This window comes from Lissotriton helveticus, chromosome 4_1 (assembly GCF_964261635.1).
Source record: "Lissotriton helveticus chromosome 4_1, aLisHel1.1, whole genome shotgun sequence".
Classification (NCBI taxonomy): Eukaryota; Metazoa; Chordata; class Amphibia; order Caudata; family Salamandridae; genus Lissotriton; species Lissotriton helveticus.
The window spans coordinates 1,612,378,764-1,612,398,719 of NC_136063.1; the positions used below are offsets into that span (position 1 = coordinate 1,612,378,764).

Consider the following 19,956-nt stretch of genomic DNA (forward strand, 5'->3'; position numbering starts at 1 on the left):
AGAATTTTTTTTAAAAAAACAAAAGGTGCCACATGACGCCAATACATGCCCTTGGGGCATGTATGTGCGCCATATGCCCCCAAATTTCTTTTTCAAGGGTGCAGCAGGGTGTTCTTGAGACACCCATGCACCCTTGGAAAAATTCCTAATTTGCGATGAGCTAATTGCTAATCGCAAATTGCACCTTCATTCCTATGAGCCTCCTAGCCCATGGAAATGAATGGGTAATTTGCAATTAGCAATTTGCTCATTGCAAATTAGGAATGGTAAAGAATTGCTATTTATTCCTTAAAATTTGCTATTTAGGAAATGCAAAATAGTTATATGGTACATATGGCGGTTCATCTGTAACAAGATAAGAAGCTTAGGGATAGATTTATGATGACTGGCGCATCACCAGGGATGTGCCAGTCATCTTGCGCCGCTGTTCCGCCACCCATGGTGTGCTGCATTTACAATGCGGCGCAGCATGGGGCAAAAATGGCACAGATGCGTGACGTATCTGTGCTGTAAAGGTGGCGCATTGCTGGAATTGTATCGCAAGTGCGATGCAGCTCAAGCAAGGCTCAGGGGTGCCCCATCTCCACAATGTTGCGTCAAGACCTATGCCTGCTTAAAGCAGGCACAGGGTTTTGACGCAGCTTTCTCCTATCTGATTGTAAATACGGCACACCATGGGTGGCAGAGCAGCGGTGCACGTTAACTGGTGCATGCCTGGGGATGTGCCATTTAACATAAATCTGCCCCTTTACATTTAAGTATGTGCAGGGGACACAGAGTTGGTGAGGCTTATCCAAGGTTAAGAAGAGATGAGTCCTGTTCACTGAAAAATTAGACATAGGCTTCACCTGCTCTGCATCGCTGGACATGGCTAAATAATAGCTGCAAAATGTTACTCTTGTTAAACAATTTTACTATTATAATCTCTGAGATTTGTCTCTTACTCTGCAACATCTCGTTGTTGTTATCTTTCTTTAAAGATAAAGACAACATCAACATGAGCGACAATCTGCAATCAGTTGATTTTGATCTCATCATTGAACTTGTAATTGAAACATCAGTGGATGTTGATCCCTTGGATGATTTAAATCCTGAGGATGAAGAAGAGCGTGATGAGGATGCAGATTTGTCCGAATTATATGACATAGGGTGGGAAGCTGACCTGCTTGAGCCTATGGAACTATAAACATTTATTTTTAAAATGTATAATAAATAAAAAGTAAAAGTGTAAACCGTTTAATTTAAAAATAAAGACACCTTCAAAAACAGGTTATGTGTAGTGTCTTCAATAAAATATTAAAATATGCTCATAAAATTAGATCAGATTCACATATAAAATAGCACAGGTAACATGAATATAAATTCCATTTCTTTTCTGCTATTTCTGTATTGTAAATTTGCCAAGGACTAAAAAATCTTCTATTTAAAATGTCAAGTAGTGTGTTAAGTTTTTGATCACTGTTATTGATTTACTGTTTGGTAATAGTGGTTAATAACATTTTTTAATATATTTTACCACAGATTCAACTGCAGATCATTTCAACATTTCACCATGCCAACGAAAGAAAGAGAGAGAAAGGCTGCAAAACGTCAAAGACAGCAGGCCAATCAAAAGAAGCAGCAGTCCTCTAACAAAAAGATTTGTCAAGTCACGAAGAAAGCACCGGGTAAGAGTACAAAAACATTCATAAGAAATATGTGTAGTAAAAAAAATATTACTACAGAAAATGTTTCAGTCCATAAAAAGAGAAGCAATTCAAATGGAAAGGAAAGGCCAATCAAAAATGTTACTGCTAGAGCAAGAGATAACTCTGTGCATGATAGTAGAAGGAAACAACAGTTTAGGGACATTCGTAAATGAATGTTCCGCAACAGGATAATTGGCAATTTGTTAAAAAATATTAAGAAAGGTCAACAGAAAGTGGTTTTTTATAAGAGAAAAAAAAAAGTTGAGAAAGTTATTGATCAGGCATTTGAAATTAAACGTAAGTTATTTATTTTGATAATCAATAGAATTAGGAAGCTAAAGAAGGCAATTTATGATTTCAAAAGAAATAGTAGATGGAAGAGAATAGTTAATCGTAGTAATTTTTGTGAAGTTTTTTCTGGAGAATGGATGCATAGTTCAAGCTCTGAGGCATTTTTTAATGAGGAGAGTTATTTCCAGGATAATGATTTGGTGCATGCAGTTGACACCAGTGGTCGTGCTTATGAAGTGAAAGATGGTTGTCCAGTTGAAAAAGAAAAACTTGTGACAACAGAGGCAGAAGAGGTGTTAGGTAATGAGGTTTTAGGAAGACGTGCTAAGGGTCCTGTGTACACCTGGAAGTGTAGTAGTATTTGTAGTGTGCGACAGGATTCCATCAATTTGCTTTGTGATTTTGTACGGTCATTTAATAAGAAAAGTTTGAAGCAGAAAATGATGTTGTTGCAAGAATTAGATCCTTGCAGAGTGAGAGAAGTGACAGGTTTGCATGGTCATTCACTGGCTTGTCTTTCCAGGAGAGTATGCCAGAGTGTTTTTCATCATTTCAGGATGCTAGCAGTGCATCATAATAAAGTGAGGAAATTAGTTAGAATGTTGTATTATGCTAAGAGTCCAGCAATTATGCTTAAACAATTATGCGCTGCTCTTTTGCATGGTTCTGAAATAGATGTGAAGAATATATGTGAAGAAATTGAGTTTTGTTACTTTGGAAGTAAAGAGGAAAATGTTGAAATTGACCAAGAAGAAGCGGGTAATGTGGAAGATAGTGTACAGGTTTCCAGTACATATAATTTCCAGAGGGAAATTGCGACGTTTCAGGTCAAATCAAGTGAGAGGCCAAATTTCACTTGTGTGTGTTGTCGACGCACTTATTATAAGAATCAGACTAAGTTAGTGGATTTATATGCAAAAAGTGAAAGGGAAAATAATAGTGAATGGAAGGATTTCACAACATACTTGATGGTAGAAAATTGTTTTGATTTGGGATTGGATCAACGTGTGTATACTTATTGTTGTAACAAATTAAATCAAAACCAGATGCCTGCTAGAGCAGTTCATAATAATCTGGAATTGATTGAGATTCCTTCTGAATTGAAGGATTTAAATACTTATGAATCTATTTTGATTCAAAGTATCCATCCCTTTCAGGCTATTGTAAGAATGGAGCCAAAGACAGGGAAATTGCCTCCATCAGATTTACAGAGAGGATTAAAGGGAAGAGTTGTTTATTTGCCTCTAGATTTGAAGAAAAACATTAACACAATTGGAGTAGAAAAAGTGGACGAGGAACCTCTGGTTATCTTAGTTAATGGGGTTCCGACAAAGAATAAGAAAATATGGCAAGATTTAGTAGATGTTAGGAAAGTTAAAAAGGCAACATTGTATTTGAAAAAAAATAATAAATTCTATAAGAATGTATATGTTGCAGAAGAGGAAGTAAGTGAGGAAGAGGATAGCGATTTGTGTGCTGGTCAAATTGAGAAAGTAGAACCCTCTACTAGTGAAGAAATATATGAACATTATAGTGTTCATCCTTTGCATTCCAAGGAAGTCATGGGGAATGCTATTGAGTTGTTTCAAATGAAACAAGCCAAAGGGAGTCCCATTAGTGTTTGGGAGGAAAGTTTGGAAGCTCGGTGTTTCCCACAGCTTTTTCCAACAGGTGAGGGAGGAAGATATGATGAGCGACCTCATCAAATTCCTGCTTCTGAATACCGGACTTTGCGATTGTATGCAGGAGATGCTAGGTTTCGACAATGCATTCCTTATTTGTTTCATCTCCTGTTTGAAAGCGATCTGTCTGGACTGTCATATGCAGTGAACCACATCTTGAAAAGTGGTATACACATGCAAAACATCTCGGCAAGTGACTTTATGGATAAAGTCAATGTCCAAGACAGTATTTTGGATTCTCACCTGATTAATCTCATGGCGTGTCAGCGTGGTACTAATGAGTACTGGTACCGTCGTCATGGTGATTTAAAATGTATGCTGAGGAACTTAGGTACTCCCACATGGTTCCTCACTCTGAGCTGTGCCGAGTATGGCTGGGAAGACTTACTTGAATTTCTACGAGAGGCAAATGCTAACGTAGATAACATCGAATTCAAGACACCCGGAGAACTGTGCTCTTTGGATCCAGTCAATGTATGTAGGTACTTCAATCATAGATTTGAAGCTATGATGTCTTTCATCATGAATAAGAAGAATCCACCTCTTGGAGAGGTGTTGGATTTCTTCTGGAGAAAGGAGCACCAAGCAAGAGGTGCTCCTCATATACATATGTTGTTGTGGATCAAGGATGCACCTAAATTTGGAACGGATCCAGAAGACTCAGTGATGAGTTTCATCCAACAGTATTCTACGTGTGCTGTTCCAAACGCAAAGGAGAAGAAAAGCCTAAGAGAAAAAGTTCTGCGTTTCCAAAGCCATCGATGTGGAAAGTACTGCCGTCGTAAATTCCGAAACAAGGACAAGTTCTACACCAAATGTCGTTTTGGCTTTCCACGACCGGTGATTTCTAAAGGAAGAGTAAACAGTTTGATGTCTTCGCTGCGACATAATGTGATGAAGAAATCACCTAAAAACACATACAATTTGAAGAGGAACGAAGAGTCCAAGTACATCAACGACTACAACCCGGTGATTTTGTCCATGTGGAATGCTAACATGGATATACAGTTTGTGGCTGATAACTGTATGGCTGTGGCTCGGTATGTGACATCTTACATCACCAAAAAAGAGAAGACAGAATTGAAGGATATGTGGGAGGACATTTCCCATGAAAAGAGCCTCAGCAAGAAGTTGTACAGTTTCAGTCTGAAGATGTTGTCGCATCGAGAAATCGGAGCTTACGAATGTTCTGACCGGTTGTCTTCAGCAAGTCTCTATGCCAAGTCCAGGAGTATCGTTTGGGCGAGTGTTGGTCTTGCTGCAACGCGTAATCGAGTTCTGAAACCTGTGCGGGAAATTGAGTATTTGGCGGAAAAGGAGCCAAACAGTACCGACATTTTGAAGAGCAACATGTTGGATACATATTATCCAAATCGAAGCAGTCACCTCGAGAATGTTTGTCTGTATGAGGTTCTGCAAAATTACATATTCAAGAGGAACATCAAAGAAGATACTGAGAAAGGAGTGTATGCTGTAATAGGAAGTGAGGGATGTCTGGTCAAGCAAAGAAAATGCCACTTGATAAACCATCGAAAATTGAGTGGCGAATCTCTTGAAAAAAAGGAGTTTTTCTATTTAGCACTTTTGCAACTTTTTAAGCCATGGCGTGCAGAAGAGGAACTGCTTGGAGATTTCCTTTGTTACGAAGACTCATTCAATGCTGCCAAGGAGACCATAGAATGTCCTGCTTTTCCCAAATATGTAGAAATGTTGAATGTGGAAATTGAGCAGGAAGCAACGATTGCAGCCGAGATTGCCAGAGACAGTTCTCAGGACAGTCAGAGTTCTGCTTCATTGAGTCAGGATCCACTAGGAGGACCTCTTATCGAAAATGAAGCTGCCACTGCTATGAATGAAGTGGAAAGAGCCATGGCACATGCTCAGGAGGATGCGGTTAACTTAGAAGAGTTGGAAAGACAACTCAACGTTGAGCAGAGGAAAATATATGACGAACTTACCATGCAAATTGATCATGGATTAAGTCATGACAAGAAAGAGTGCTCATGTACGTCGTTGAAGCCTGTCCGACTGTATGTGAGTGGAGAAGCAGGAACTGGAAAAAGTTTCCTTATTAAAGCAATTTCATGTTATTTGCAGGAAAGGACAGAGTCATCGCTGTCTTGTGTTGTCACCGCTCCAACTGGACTGGCAGCACATAACATTAAAGGGATTACTTTACATCGTTTACTGATGCTGCCAGTGGAGCATGACAACAAATTAGAATATCACAAGCTATCTGGAGATGCTTGTTTTGAAGTTTCAAGAGTCTTGAGGAAAATGAAACTTCTTATCATTGACGAAGTAAGCATGGTTTCCAATGTCATGCTTGCCTTTGTGCATTTGAGAATGCAAGAAGTTCTCAAAACAGAGTATGATGTGTTATTTGGTGGCAAACACATCATTGTTTTCGGAGATCTTCTGCAGCTGACACCAGTGAAAGGGCAACCTGTGTTCAAAATGCTCACGCATGAAGATACCAGGAAGTGCTTAGGGAGCATTGGCAACGTCAATATATGGTTAAACTTCAATTATGCTGAACTGCATGAAAATATGCGTCAGGCAAAGGATGAAGTTTACAAGACTATTCTACAAGATGTTAGAATTGGAAAAGTGACCGAGCATGGGAAAGAAGCTTTACATGCACGATTACTGACAAATTTATATCCAGACGAAGATGTTGTGCCTGAGAATATTTTTCAGAAAGTTACTGAGAAAAAATCTGGAATATGTTTGATGCCAACTCTTGCAGAATGTGCCAAATTCAACAACAAAATGTTGCATTTAGAAAAGCAAGAGATTGTGAAACTGGAAGCTATTGACAGAGTAGAGCATATGGGATCAACAATTATTTTGTCTGAGAATCTGAAAACAAAATTGGATTCATTAGAGAAGAGTATATCTAAAACTGCGGTTTTGAAAAGACTCTGAATGTGTGCTTGAACTGCCGTATAATTTTAAGAAGGAATTTACATGTTGAAAGAGGTCTGGTAAATGGATCAATGGGTAATGTTGTTGATTTTGTGAAATACAGAAATAGAGATGGAATTGAATTTTTAAAAATTTAATTTGATGGCATTGAGGAAGTACAGCTAATTGCTCGTTGTTCTGCTAGATTTTTGCTTGTAAAAGACTTATATGTTCGTCGTAAGCAGTTTCCTGTTTGCTTGGCATATGCGGTGACAATCCATAAATCGCAAGGTTTAAGTGTAGACTGTGCATTGGTGAATATTGGCAGTTCTGTGTTCAAGGAGGGTATGGCATATGTGGCATTGTCACGAGTTAGAACTTTATCGGGATTGTACTTGATTGAGTGTGATGTCACAAACATTTGTGCGGATCTAGATTGTGTTAAGGAATACAATAGGTTAAGAAGAGAGTATGCGCCACATTTGCCTCAGTATCCTTTGTTTGAGAAACGTGTGGTAGGCCGGAAACGAAGAAATGTGACCAATACTGGGGAGGTTGTAGCAAAAAGACAAAAAGTCGATGAACCTGAAATTATAAGCAGAAACAAAAAGGATTCTGTTGAAGATGTTGTTGGTTTTCAATTTGAAAACAGTTCTGGTGTCAACTGCTATGCTAATGTAGTGGTTAATGTTTTGTTTTCTCTAGAAAATGTAAAAGAAGAGATTGTGGTCAATTCTGATCAAAGATTTTGCAGTTTGTTAAATTCTGTGTTAGAGAAATGTAGCACTGATAGAACAAACATAGAAAGTGTGTCTGAAATTCGAAATCTGTTAGACAGATGTTCAGGCCAAACACAATTCTCTCAAAATAGTCAGCAAGATTGTCAGGAGTTTTTAATGTATATGCTTGATGTATTGCATGATGAAGGTGTAGATGTAGATCACTTGTATGGGCTTTCTTATCAATGGCAGCATGACTGCGAGAACTGTAGGGTATCAAGTACTACTAGTGTAGACTCAGAAAGATTTATATATTTAACTTTGCCAGACAGTAAATCAGTCTCTTTTAATAAGCTAGTAAAAGCAGCTGATCACAACATGGAGTGTAGCCAATGTAAATCTGAAATGATGTCCACATTATTTATACGAACATATGGCCAGTATGTCATTTTAATGTTCCAACGATGTAGGCCTGATGGAACAAAATTGACAACTTTAATTAAAAATGTTGTGGCTTCACAGTTATCAATATCAGGAAGGACTTTTGTAACTGTAGCAATTATATATCATGATGGTCCTTCAATAACATCAGGACATTATACAGCTTATTTAAAGTGTAGAAATGGCTGGTCATTCTGCAATGATTCTGTTTTAATTTTCAAAAAAAAATTGCCGTATGACCTTAAAAACTCTTACCTGGTGTTTTTAAAACCAAAATTTTAGGGAAAGAATCTCGGGATGTGCTCTGAGGAATTTCAAGAAGTTCTAATGGCTCCTACACGATTTGGCCTTGAGGATAAGTGTAGTACAGAGACATAACTTCTTACCATAACACTGGACGTCATGGAGAAATACGTGCACTTTGAATGAGTTCAGAAAAACTGTTTCTTTTTATAAGCTAATTGAAGCAGCCAATCAAAACATGGAGTAGAGGGAATGTAAGTCTGCAATGCTGTCTACTGTTTTACATTGCTTTGTCATTAAAAGTGATGTAGAGAATTAAATAATTGTACTAGTCATAAAGGTAGTGTAATTCTGCTTCATAGTAAGCAGTATCAGTGTGATAGGAAATATAGAACATGATTGAGCAAGAAGGGGAAGATATTACTAGTCCAGGATTGTGAAAATGATCTTCAACATTTTAATTGTGAAAGTTGCGGAAATACAACATGACGGGATTGGCTTAAAAGAATTCTAAGAGTTATAAATGGCTCAGACACGATTTGGCCTTGTGGAAACGTGTGGTAGAGAGAGAGAAGTCATTTATTGTATGTAACATGTTTTTGAAAACGATGGAGGTTTTCTTTCAGAAAGTGGCGGGTTGAAAGTAATAACAGCACAACAGAGTGTAAGCTGTTCATAGGACATCCTTGGCCGTCATGGAAAGTAAGTTAACTTTAAGGAGTTCTGAATTCTGATTTGTTTTGTTGTATGGGTTTTTTAAACACAATCATTTTGATTGTGTTTTTTTTTCCCCGCTGTTATATGATGAATACCTTCAAGTCACTGTTTTAGTGAAATTTGATACATTTTGAGAACAGCAAAAATAAACCATTTAGCATGTATAATTAATTCTGTTCTGTTTGCATTTATGATGTACATGTAGAACTGTGTAGGAGGCATGGAGAAGGTGAGGCTTCTGTAAGTGTCAAAGTTGTTGCATACAGTGCTCATATTCTACGTAGTCTTTTATATTTCATTACTTTCACTGTTTCTGACTGATCTAAAAAAATTTTTTTAAAAAGAACAGTAAGTATAAGGGAAGGAAACAGACAGTTATGTTAAAAGAAACACAGCTATAGGGAATAAACTAGGGATACTGTTACCCGCAATCCTCTGCTGATGATGTCACTGAGCATGTCATGAATGATGTAATATGTGCAGTGGATTACGGGTAATAGTATCTCTAGTTTACTCCCCTATAGCTGTCTTTCTTTTAACATAACTGTCTGTTTCCTTCCCTTATACTTACTGTTCTTTTTAAAAAAAAAAAATTTTGGTTCGCTTCCGGTTCGCGTACCCGGGAGCGAACTGGGAAGCGAACTAAGAGAAATAGAGGTTGGCACAGTTCCAAATATTGTACCAATTTTTTAATAACGGGGAGGTAGTTCTGAAAAGAACTTTTTTTTAATTGTTTTTGTTGTTTTATATTTTTTTTATTATTTTTCTGAACATTTTTTTACTTTTTTTGAATTTTTCTGAACAGTTTTATATTTTTTTTGGTTTTTTTTCGGAGGGGGCAACGAAAACGATTCATTGTAAAGGGCTCAACAGGAGCAACAAAACAAAAAAAAGAATTTATTGTTTGGGGCGTTTCGGACAAACATGAGCATGATTGTCAATAGCTCTGTTGATCAGAGTGATGCTACTTTCTCCGTAGCAAATGAATCCACTGCAATGTACGCAGACTTGTTTTACTTCACGAAATCTCGTTTGTATATTTGGCACCATCTCCCTGCCCTCTGGTCCTGTTACTTCCGGTACAACAGATCTTCTGGCCATAATAGGGAGATTATCTAGGTCGTCCTGTTCCTCTTCTTCCTCTTCTTGCTGAATTATAACTTTAGCAGGTGGTCCACTCTTCCTTGGATGTGGTGGAGGTGGTGGGGAAGCACCAGCTGAAGCTACTAAAGAAGCCATTGCTCACTGGTAACAAAGGGTCTTTCTCTCACAATGATGAAAGTCAGAGTGAGGAAAGAAGGAGGGATTTTCATCATTTGGGAAAAACAATAGTTCTCAACCAATGAAAAGTGTTCATTTTAGATTATATGACCTAGTCTTACATCATTAGGAAACCAAAAGTGAAATGAACCAATGAAAAGTGTTATTACCAAGTCACATGACCTGCTGTGTTTACGTTACGCGCTTTGCAGGGCCTCCCGGTTTGCTTCCAGAAACCTGTGCTTTGCGACTCGGTAAGCGTACCAGTTCGCTAACGTAGCACGTCATATGACGTATCACGTGACAACGCGAAACGTCATGCGGACGGGAGGCGTCACGATGTTGTTTTCTAACGCGGCAGTTGCGGTAAAGAAACGTTTACCGGCTCGCGGTCTATTTCGCGGCATCAAGGTCAGCTAACGGGAAGCTTCCCGATTCGCGAAGCGGGAACGAAGAAAAAAAAATATTTAAAAAAAAAGTTATTAATAAACATATAAAATATATTTTTGGATTTAAAGAAGAATACATTTTACAGCTACAGATATTAGCTGTTAAAAAACCAATGAAATTCACTGAAAAAACCATAGGTTATAGACCATATATAGTTAGGAATTAGCATTTACAAAACCTTGAAAATTCACTGAAAAAACCATAGGTTATAGACCATATATAGTTAGGAATTAGCATTTAGAAAACCTTATTTTACTCACACAAAACCATTGAAATTCCATATATAGTTAGTTGCACTAACTATATATCGCGCACCCGCAATCCACTGCTGATGATGTCACATATTACATCATTCATGACATGGTCAGTGACATCACTGATGACATCACTGATGACATCTCAAATGACATCACTGATGACATCACTGATGACATCTCAAATGACATCACTGATGACATCATGACACACCAATACCAGTTACTACATACGCACTCACTGATTCCTACGTCTACACACACATTCACTCATTCACCCATACAATCACTCATACATACAGTCACTTATTATTACAACACTATCATATGCACTCATACACCTATGCAGACAGTCACACACTGCCACTCATCCATGGAGTTACTCACACACCAAGTCAGTCCTGTAAAGAATCAATCACACTTCCATTTCTTCATCTATACAGTTAAACACAGAACACCATACTTCAGTGACATCACTGATGACATCACTAATGACATCTGAAATGACATCACTGATGACATCTCAAATGACATCACTGATGACATCATGACACACCAATACCAGTTACTACATACGCACTCACTGATTCGTACGTCTACACACACATTCATTCATTCACCCATACAATTACTCATACATACAGTCACTTATTATTAGAACACTATCATATGCACTCATACACCTAGTCAGTCCTGTGAAGAATCAATCACACTTCGATTTCCTCATCTATAGTTAAACACAGAACACCATACTTTTCACACATATACTAACACATACTTACTCTCTTATACAATCACTGATACAAGTACACATTGATATGCACAGAGTTACACACCTCCCAGCCAGCCACACACACACTCAGTCTTCCATACATCCAGTCATTCTTCAATATGTAAAACGTATTTAAACTTTACAAAAACACACAGACACTAGATGATGTCATCAGTGATGTCACTGACCATGTCATGAATGATGTAATATGTGACATCATCAGCAGTGGATTGCGGGTGCGCGATATATAGTTAGTGCAACTAACTATATATGGAATTTCAATGGTTTTGTGTGAGTAAAATAAGGTTTTCTAAATGCTAATTCCTAACTATATATGGTCTATAACCTATGGTTTTTTCAGTGAATTTTCAAGGTTTTGTAAATGCTAATTCCTAACTATATATGGTCTATAACCTATGGTTTTTTCAGTGAATATATATATATATATATATATATATATATATATATATATATATATATATATATATATATATATATATATATATATATATCCAAACACAATTCGATGCTATTGTCACGCTGCCAAATAATCCACAAGTCTCCTCTGCCATGTAGCAGTATGGTTTTATTCAGGAATATTTCAACACAAGCATACTTTTCCAAACACTTAACAGAGATCGGAGTCTCTTTGATCCCGTAACCAAGAGGATACCGATCTCCGAAATGCGTTGGCTGGTGTGCAATATTCCATTCATCACTGCACCACCGAAGTGAATGCAAACAATGGTATTGGGTTTTCATGCTTTTCAGTTATATAGCTAAGTGCTTGACCAGAATGATGTGGGTTATGAAACCTTGATTTTGGCAGGAAAATGTTCCCTCTGTCATCTGTGTAACCTTAACTCAGTGCTTGAATCAAAGAATGCAATGAATATGTAATTTTATGTTTAATTGTAGCAGCTCCATATTTTTACAGACTAGTTCTGTAATTCCTTATTAGTTCCTACATACATTGTCAAATTTGGTTTAGTAGGTGTGCCTCCTGGATCTTAACATTGTAGATGTTTTTTCTCTTTTCGTGTTGCACTTTCTGAACACATTTCATGGTGTTTTTTGCTGGGTAGTTCTGCCTTACTGATGTCTTACCAATTGTATTATGTTATTATGTGAGACGTGAATTAATATTTTTTCCTATTCCACCTTAGTAACAGAAATGTTACAAAATGTACATACTTGAAACGCCAATCATACCTATCGTGTGTGGGTGCAGGTTTTCTTGAGATACATTGGGGCAAAGTAATTACAAGGGGAAGATTTAATATGATTTTACGATATGTTTAAGTCACAAAAGTGACACAAATCTGCACAAAATCTTTTTGATCAATTTTTTTTTCAAATAACATGAAAGTAACGCACCGAAATGCATAGCTTTGCTTTGCATTACTTAGCTCCAAGCGGGCGTACCCTGGGTGGTGCATGGGCATTTCCATGCAATCACCCAAGGTTTCTGATGCTAAACGCGATTTACTAAATAAAGTAGACAGGGTTTAGCGTCAGAAAAACGTTCACCCTTCAACCAGGCGCTATAAAGGAGAAATGCTTTTTTTCTCCTTTATTTTCTGATTTTGCATGTGTGCTGCACTGTAAACCAAACATACAAAGTGGAAACATATTTAAAATTAGTCTAAGCATAGTATTTAGTACTGGAATGGTATGCTTCCAATACCTAAGCTATGCTTGACGCAAGGAGACACCCGTGCACTATGGCACAAAGGTGTTTCTTTGTTGTACGGTGGCTAGTTTCGGTGCCAGCACTTGGGGAGGAGAGTGCCATATTTCTGTAAATGTGGCACTGTCCTGCTCTCTTCGTCTCACACAGCGAGGCACAGCATTTGCGGCTGCTGCACTGTGCTGCACTAAAAATTGGTAAATCTGGTGCTATGTTTTTGGGAATATCCTAAAAATTACGTGGCATAGGGGTACATTTATAAACATTTTGTGCTGGGTTAGTGTCACAAGGGTGACGATAGCCAGTGCAAAATTTACTTTCCAGTGCAAAACATATGGCAGACTCAGGCATGCACCCTAGCACTATGGCACTAAGGTGTATGACTGGTGCACAGCAGCTGAAATCAGATCCCGGGATAGGGAGAGGGGAGCAGAGAGCCATACATCTGTACATATGGCACTCTCCTGCTCCCTTCCTGTCATGCAAAGTAGCCCAGCATTTATGGCTGCTGCACTGGGTCCCGTGTCTTTTGCAAAAATATGGGCCTTGGTGTTCACCGTATTTCCAAGATTACAATTATGACACCCATTGGTCAAAAATGTTTTGCCAATTACTCGGCACACCTTACATATTTTTGACAGTTGCAAGAACAATTTTTATATGAAAAATCCAGAGAGCACGAGTTTATGAATTCAGGTCTGTATGTCGAGCTCGGATTCTCTTTCCTGCGTTAGGAAATTACTGTATGCAAAACCAATTAATGTATAGAGCCCATAATGGGCTTAGTCAGACATGAATATAACATGCATACTTCTTTAACAATGCTTAAATCAAAGTGCCTATTTGTGTACATTTTATATGATACATGGAAAGTGTTAGAGCTAGAAACCGAGGCCTTATGCTGTTAATAATTATCATTGGACATTGCAGTGTTTTCCCTGCTACATAAATCAAATGCATTGATCTTTTATTTTATTTTTTGTTTCTTGACAGTGTAATTTATTTCATTGTGATACGCACCATATGGGTAAAGAGTAAAGCCCACGCAGTAATTGTTTCCAACTGTTCTGGTAAGTTTCTAATTGGCCTCCAGGTATGTATGTACCTTGCTCTTGCTCTGGAAAAGCTTGTGTTTATTTTGACCATGGAGTTTATATTTATGAAATGTTGAATTATTTGTTTAATGACTTCAACGATATATGAACAATACTAAACAAAGGTAAATAGTTGGATTATTCAAACGGAAAATTGCAGATGTGCACATTTCTAAAGAAGGTTCTAGTTTCTGGTGGTGAGGGTTGACTAGTTTTAAACTTCTGCCATGAACTTGGACAACGTCTGGAAAATGTTTTTTATGCCAAGGTTTTAGGCTTTGTATGACTTTGCGCAACTCAAAGTTTACCTTCACCCAGCTGCCCATTTTTTTGCAGCTGGGTATTCTTCTGAGACAGATCTTTTCTTAAGGCTGCTGAAAATCAAGTAATTCTCAACCAACCACACCTAGTCCTGAGTGGGTGTGGGTGAACATTACAACAGCCACTCATCTGGGGATTGCTTCCATTGAAAGTCCTACACCTTAGATCATGGGAATTGCAATTCACAGCCGCCAAAGGGGAAATCTATGACATCTTTGAAGGGTAATGGCCTACTGTGTGAACCCCTAGATTACTGGTTGAGGGGGATAAAACCCTACTCAAGCAGCAACCTCAATCCCTATGAAGGTGAAGTCAAAAGCAAACCCGAAATTAACCTGTACACAACTTTCTGGTAGCATGGCACATAGCAGTCAGGCTTATACTAGAGGTTCAAGGATGCGTCGCGCAGGTGAATCAAAGTACTATTTGGAGATGTGTTGAGCAGCATAAGTACCGGAGAATTTCAAGGCCGCCATGCGAGGTCCTGCATCTTCGACGAGGGGGGCTTGCGATGAGAAGTTCTGCATGGTCGATGCCTCATGGGCCTGCTGGTTCAGGGCTTGTGATGCGAAGTCTTGCATCATCCTTGAGCTGTGAGGGTGATGTGAAGTCCTTGCGCTGGGAAAGTCCATGCAGCAGAGGCGATGTGTCAGTTCTGTATGGGGTCCCCCTTTAGGCCAACGTCCAAGGGCCTTGGACTGTGGTGGCACCGCATGGCAGGGTAGGACTACAGTTGCAGAGTCCAGGTGCTGATTACTGAAGACTAGCCTTTGGAGTTATGCTGGTGGTCCTGGATACAGTTTGAGGGGCAGTCCTCCTCACCCAGGCAAGGGGGCAACAGGCTGGCACAGGAGGGTAGCAGACCAGCACAGCGGCAGTCATTCTAGCAGCCACCAGACCTTCATCCTGGCAGAGTCTTCCACAGCTCCAGAAGTGCACTGAAGAGTTGCTGTGTTTGGTCAAGTATTCATAACTGGTGCCTTCTTTGAAGTGGGCAAAGCTTCTGGAGGACTCCCTTTGAAGTGCTCAGGTTTCCTGCCCTGGCTTCAGACTAACTACAGGGGGTATGTAATCTGTTGTGTGATGTCAGGACACAGCCTATTCAGTTGTAATTGGAGCTCTGTCCATTTCTCCCCCCATCCTTCCAGTGGTGGTCTATCCAGACACACCTAAGCTCTTTATTGTATGTAGCTGTCTGGGAGGAATACACAAAGACCAACTACCACCTAGGCATATAATCCAGATACAGGATTCACACACTAAATGGCTAAGGCAAGTAAACTCCAACTTTCTAATAGTGGCAATTACAAAATGATAATTCATATTCTAACTTTACTATAAAAAAGGATTGCTCATTATAATTCAAAAGACACCAAACATGAACTGTTTAGCAGTTACCATTTTAAAGTTATTCTTGTTAGTTGTATTTGGTTAACTCTGACCCTACCCTGTAGGCTGTTTAGGGCCTACTCTAGGGGTGATATATATGTATAAAAAAAAGGAAGGTTTAGGCCTGGCAAAAGGTTGATTTTGCCAGGTCGAACTGGCAATTTTAAACTGCACATACTGACTGCAATGGCAGGCCTGAGACTGGTTTGCAAGGGTAGTTAAATGGGTGGTACAAAAGGTGCAGCAGTTACACTATTAGCAATTTTTCTAGCGACTCATAAGTACATTAAATATGCATATTGGTGGATATGCCAATGTTATCATGCTTTAAAACAAATTAGGGAGTGAGCACCCGCATGTGAACACTAATTTAGCAGTGCTAAAGGGTATAGAGACCTAATTCCAACAAAAACAAGATTAGAACAATATGGGGAAGTATGGCAAAAGTTTGGGGGAAGACCCTCTAGAGCTGACAGGTCTAACACCCTATTTTCTCAGGTAACCTTATACTGTGAGACAGTGAGGTATACAATGTGATATTTGCATATGGGATAAAACTGATAGTATGTTTGGTCAAATACATTATTTTAACACTAAAATGACCCATTGTTTACAGTGTATTAGGTAGTTTTAGGATTAATGTATTCCACATGATGGAAGCTTATCTGTCACTAGTTTTGTTGCCCTGACTCTTAACCTTCCTCACTGATTGACGCTAGACTGCTGCTTCTGATTCATCCATCAGAAAGACATTTTCAGCAATGTTTTCTTATATTCAGAATGTATGTACGATGTGCAGTATGGCTAGCAAAAGCCTTACTCTGGCTATAGCTTTGGAATGTCTGAAAGAGCACACTTAGTTTTAGATAAGGACAAGTACCAACATCCTGGCTTCCATCACCACTGCTGTGCAGAAAAAAGGAAGTTCTGCCAAGAACCTTTGACAGTTCTGAGAGAGGGCTTACTAAATTTAGAATTACGCTAGCATAGGGGACATGGAGAGAAAATGACTGCAGGAGTAAACAGGAGAAATGTAATGACTATGGAAATATGGGTTATTTTATGCCTGAGGCACTTTAGCCTTGTTTACTACAGGTTATAGTGACACAGCTAGACTGGCATTTTCCCTGAGAAAAGAAGTGGGGTTTGAATTTGGTGGGTTGAAAGAGAGTTTATAAAATGTGCATTACATTTTGTTTATTTACTCTAATTTATGCTACTGCTTCTGAGTAACATAGACGAGTTCAGGAGCCAGCTAAATGATACACAAAGAATATGTCTCCTTCCATCTATTTTACTGCATTCAAAAGCTATATGGGCAAACCTGAACCTCTACAAATCCAGTAAAGAGCAACTGGGATTGATATAGCTCCTCTAGCAATATTGTCAACGTGACCTAGGACTGGCCGGTAATAATCATACTGAATTTCCCATAGAGCTATCCTGCACTACAGGACAGAACTTGGGTACAGTCTATGCAAAAAGAATGCTGCCTTCGAATTGCTTTATACAGAAGCCAACAAGGTTTCTTATTATGGAAAAGTATCCAACTTCTTCCAATATAATAAGTAATCAGGTGATTACATTTTATCTTAATGATTGCCACAAAACACAAACAAAATGGCTTGGGATTTGAACTATTTTTTCTGTCTAACTTCAAAATAAATCAACATAGCAGAAAGGTGACAAAATAACATATCTTCAATAAAGCAGGGATCGTGTTCACTAATTAAAACAAGGCATAAAAAATAGAAGTTACAAGGACACAGTAGCGGCTTGTGCCTCGGCAGAGGGGTGCTGCAGGGGGTCAATGGGTCAAGGGAGGTGGACGACAAATAAAGGAGACACACATATTTCTTTACCTGCAGCCCCCGCATTGCCGCTCTTCTGCTCCCTCCTCACCAGCACAGGCTCCCCTGCGGCCAATCCTGAAGCTGCTTTCATGATGTAATCAGGATTGGCACTTCCAGTAAGACAGGGAGCCTGTGCTTGCTCTTGAGAGAGCACAAATCTGAAAAATGTATAAGTACACCATATTTACAAGCACGTAGTATTAGCTTAGTGTGGAATATACAAGAGTGTCAATTTATATAGTGAAAATATATGAGTGTTTGTTTTAATTAGAATAGATGCATATATAAGTGTGGAAAACTAATGTAGAGGTTGTAGAAATGTTAAAATGATGTTGGAGTCACACGTTAGATGACTAAGTGAAAACGAAATGTAATTCTGCAAACCATGAAAATGTGTAGGCCACATGGCATTTCACAGGAAACGAAAGATGCTGCTACACTTTTAGTGACGTGGATTCTAATGTCATTTGAGTGCAAATGTATTATTAGGCATAGTATTAAAATATATGTTTTATATAGATGTGTTGCATTATATTATAGTAATACGTGTTAGTTAAATACTGTTTAAACCAAAGAAAGGAAATGTTTTAGAAGACAGAAACCGCTTTGTGTAAATCAACTAGGCCTGAAAAGACCAAGTCATTCTCTTTGATCTAAAATGTGCTCGTTAGGGGAAAGATGTGCTAGGCACTAACTGAGAATTCTTACACATGTTTTATGGTCTGAGATATGGTGGAGGTTGGAATTTGAGGCCCACAGTACATGTGTCTGTCGCAGGTGCGAGGAGCCCTAATCAGTACCATGATGAACGGTTCCTTTGTTCAAGAGAGCCAGGCGCAGGCCTGGAGGAGTCTTCAGGAATTTTAGGGGGTACTGTCTCGCTGAAGAAGAAGCCTGGGAAGCAAGGTCAACTTTAATGAAGAGTCCAGAGGAGCACCAGTACGGAGTTTGCCGCTCAAAACTGCACCACGTGAGAGGCGTCGACATGGGCGTTCCTATTGGAAATGTGATTTTGTATTAGGGATAGCACCCCGGGGTAGAGTTAGAGCAGATGATCTGAGGAGCCTAAGAGAGCGGATGGGTAGGCAGATAGAGAACTAACAGACTTCAATTTTGAGACAAAGACTAAGGGAAGTGTGTGATCTTCTTTGGAAGTCACCACTGCTGACACCTTTTTAGGTAAAGATCTTGTTAAGTAGGGATGTCACTTAGTCTAGTGTAGGGACAGATTAACTTGTATTTTTCCTTTCTGTAAATGACTCTCAGGTTGCAACTCACAGCGATTCTTGCAACACTTATGCTTTTTGAGATAGTTTTGATAATTTCCTTTTGTCGTTTAAGGATATTCAGAGAGTATCTTTTTGTACTAATACCTGTATACCTTTTGAATCTTATTCTGAGATGTTTGTATCTCCAGATACTTTTGACTTTGAATTAAAACTTTTTAACCTTTCCCAGTGGTAAGTGGTTCTTTAGAGTGGTTTAAGTTCCTAATTGACTAACCTAGTAGTAGATTGTCTTTTACTCAATGACAGGTACCAACGATTCAGTCGACATGATTAGGGATCTGGTAAGGTAACTAGAGACCAGAAACCCCGTGTTAACAGTTGGTAGCAGTGTAGGATGGTTATCTTCTTGAAGAAGGTAATCTAGATTAGGTTAGCTTACCCCAAGGCCCCTAGAGCTAGACATCGAGAGATGAGCAGCGGAAGAATCGCGTGCCGAAGAGGGTGCTGACGGTGCGAGAAAAGCAGCAGTATCGGAGGAGAGTGAGTATAACAAGGGTCATGCGTGAACAGATTGCGGTGTTTTGTGTTGTATTTGTATTGTAATGTCTTGCAGAGTTGAATGCCTGTAGTGTGATTGAGAGAAGGTTGTGAGCGCGCGCAACCTGGTAAAAATCTTAAGTTCAAGGTAGAGCTTAAGTGGTCCGGGTGTATCGAACACTCAGAGTAGTTGTCAACCATAGTACGGGGGTCATGAGGTACCATTGACCGTCCGTGGAACCGAGATAGGGGGAACGTGTGAGTGTGTGTGGGCAACGGACGCAGGTCGAAAGTTGCCGTGTGTAAGTAACCTATCAGAGAAGGCGATTGTCTGGACGTAAACGGAAAGACATTTCGCCAGTTAAGGTGACAATTACAGATTGACTGTGGGCGTGCAGTCAAAGAAAAGTGATCGCTTG

General features: G+C 39.0%; 1 protein-coding gene across 1 annotated transcript in view; it reads left to right on the plus strand.

The window, feature by feature from the left end:
* NPSR1 (neuropeptide S receptor 1) overlaps positions 1 to 19,956 on the plus strand; it is a 1,386,173-nt gene that overhangs the window by 968,530 nt on the left and 397,687 nt on the right. The window contains exon 5 of the mRNA XM_078686281.1: positions 14,108 to 14,184. Within this exon, the coding sequence (XP_078542407.1) occupies positions 14,108 to 14,184 (77 nt within the window). The remainder of the gene's footprint in view (positions 1 to 14,107; positions 14,185 to 19,956) is intronic.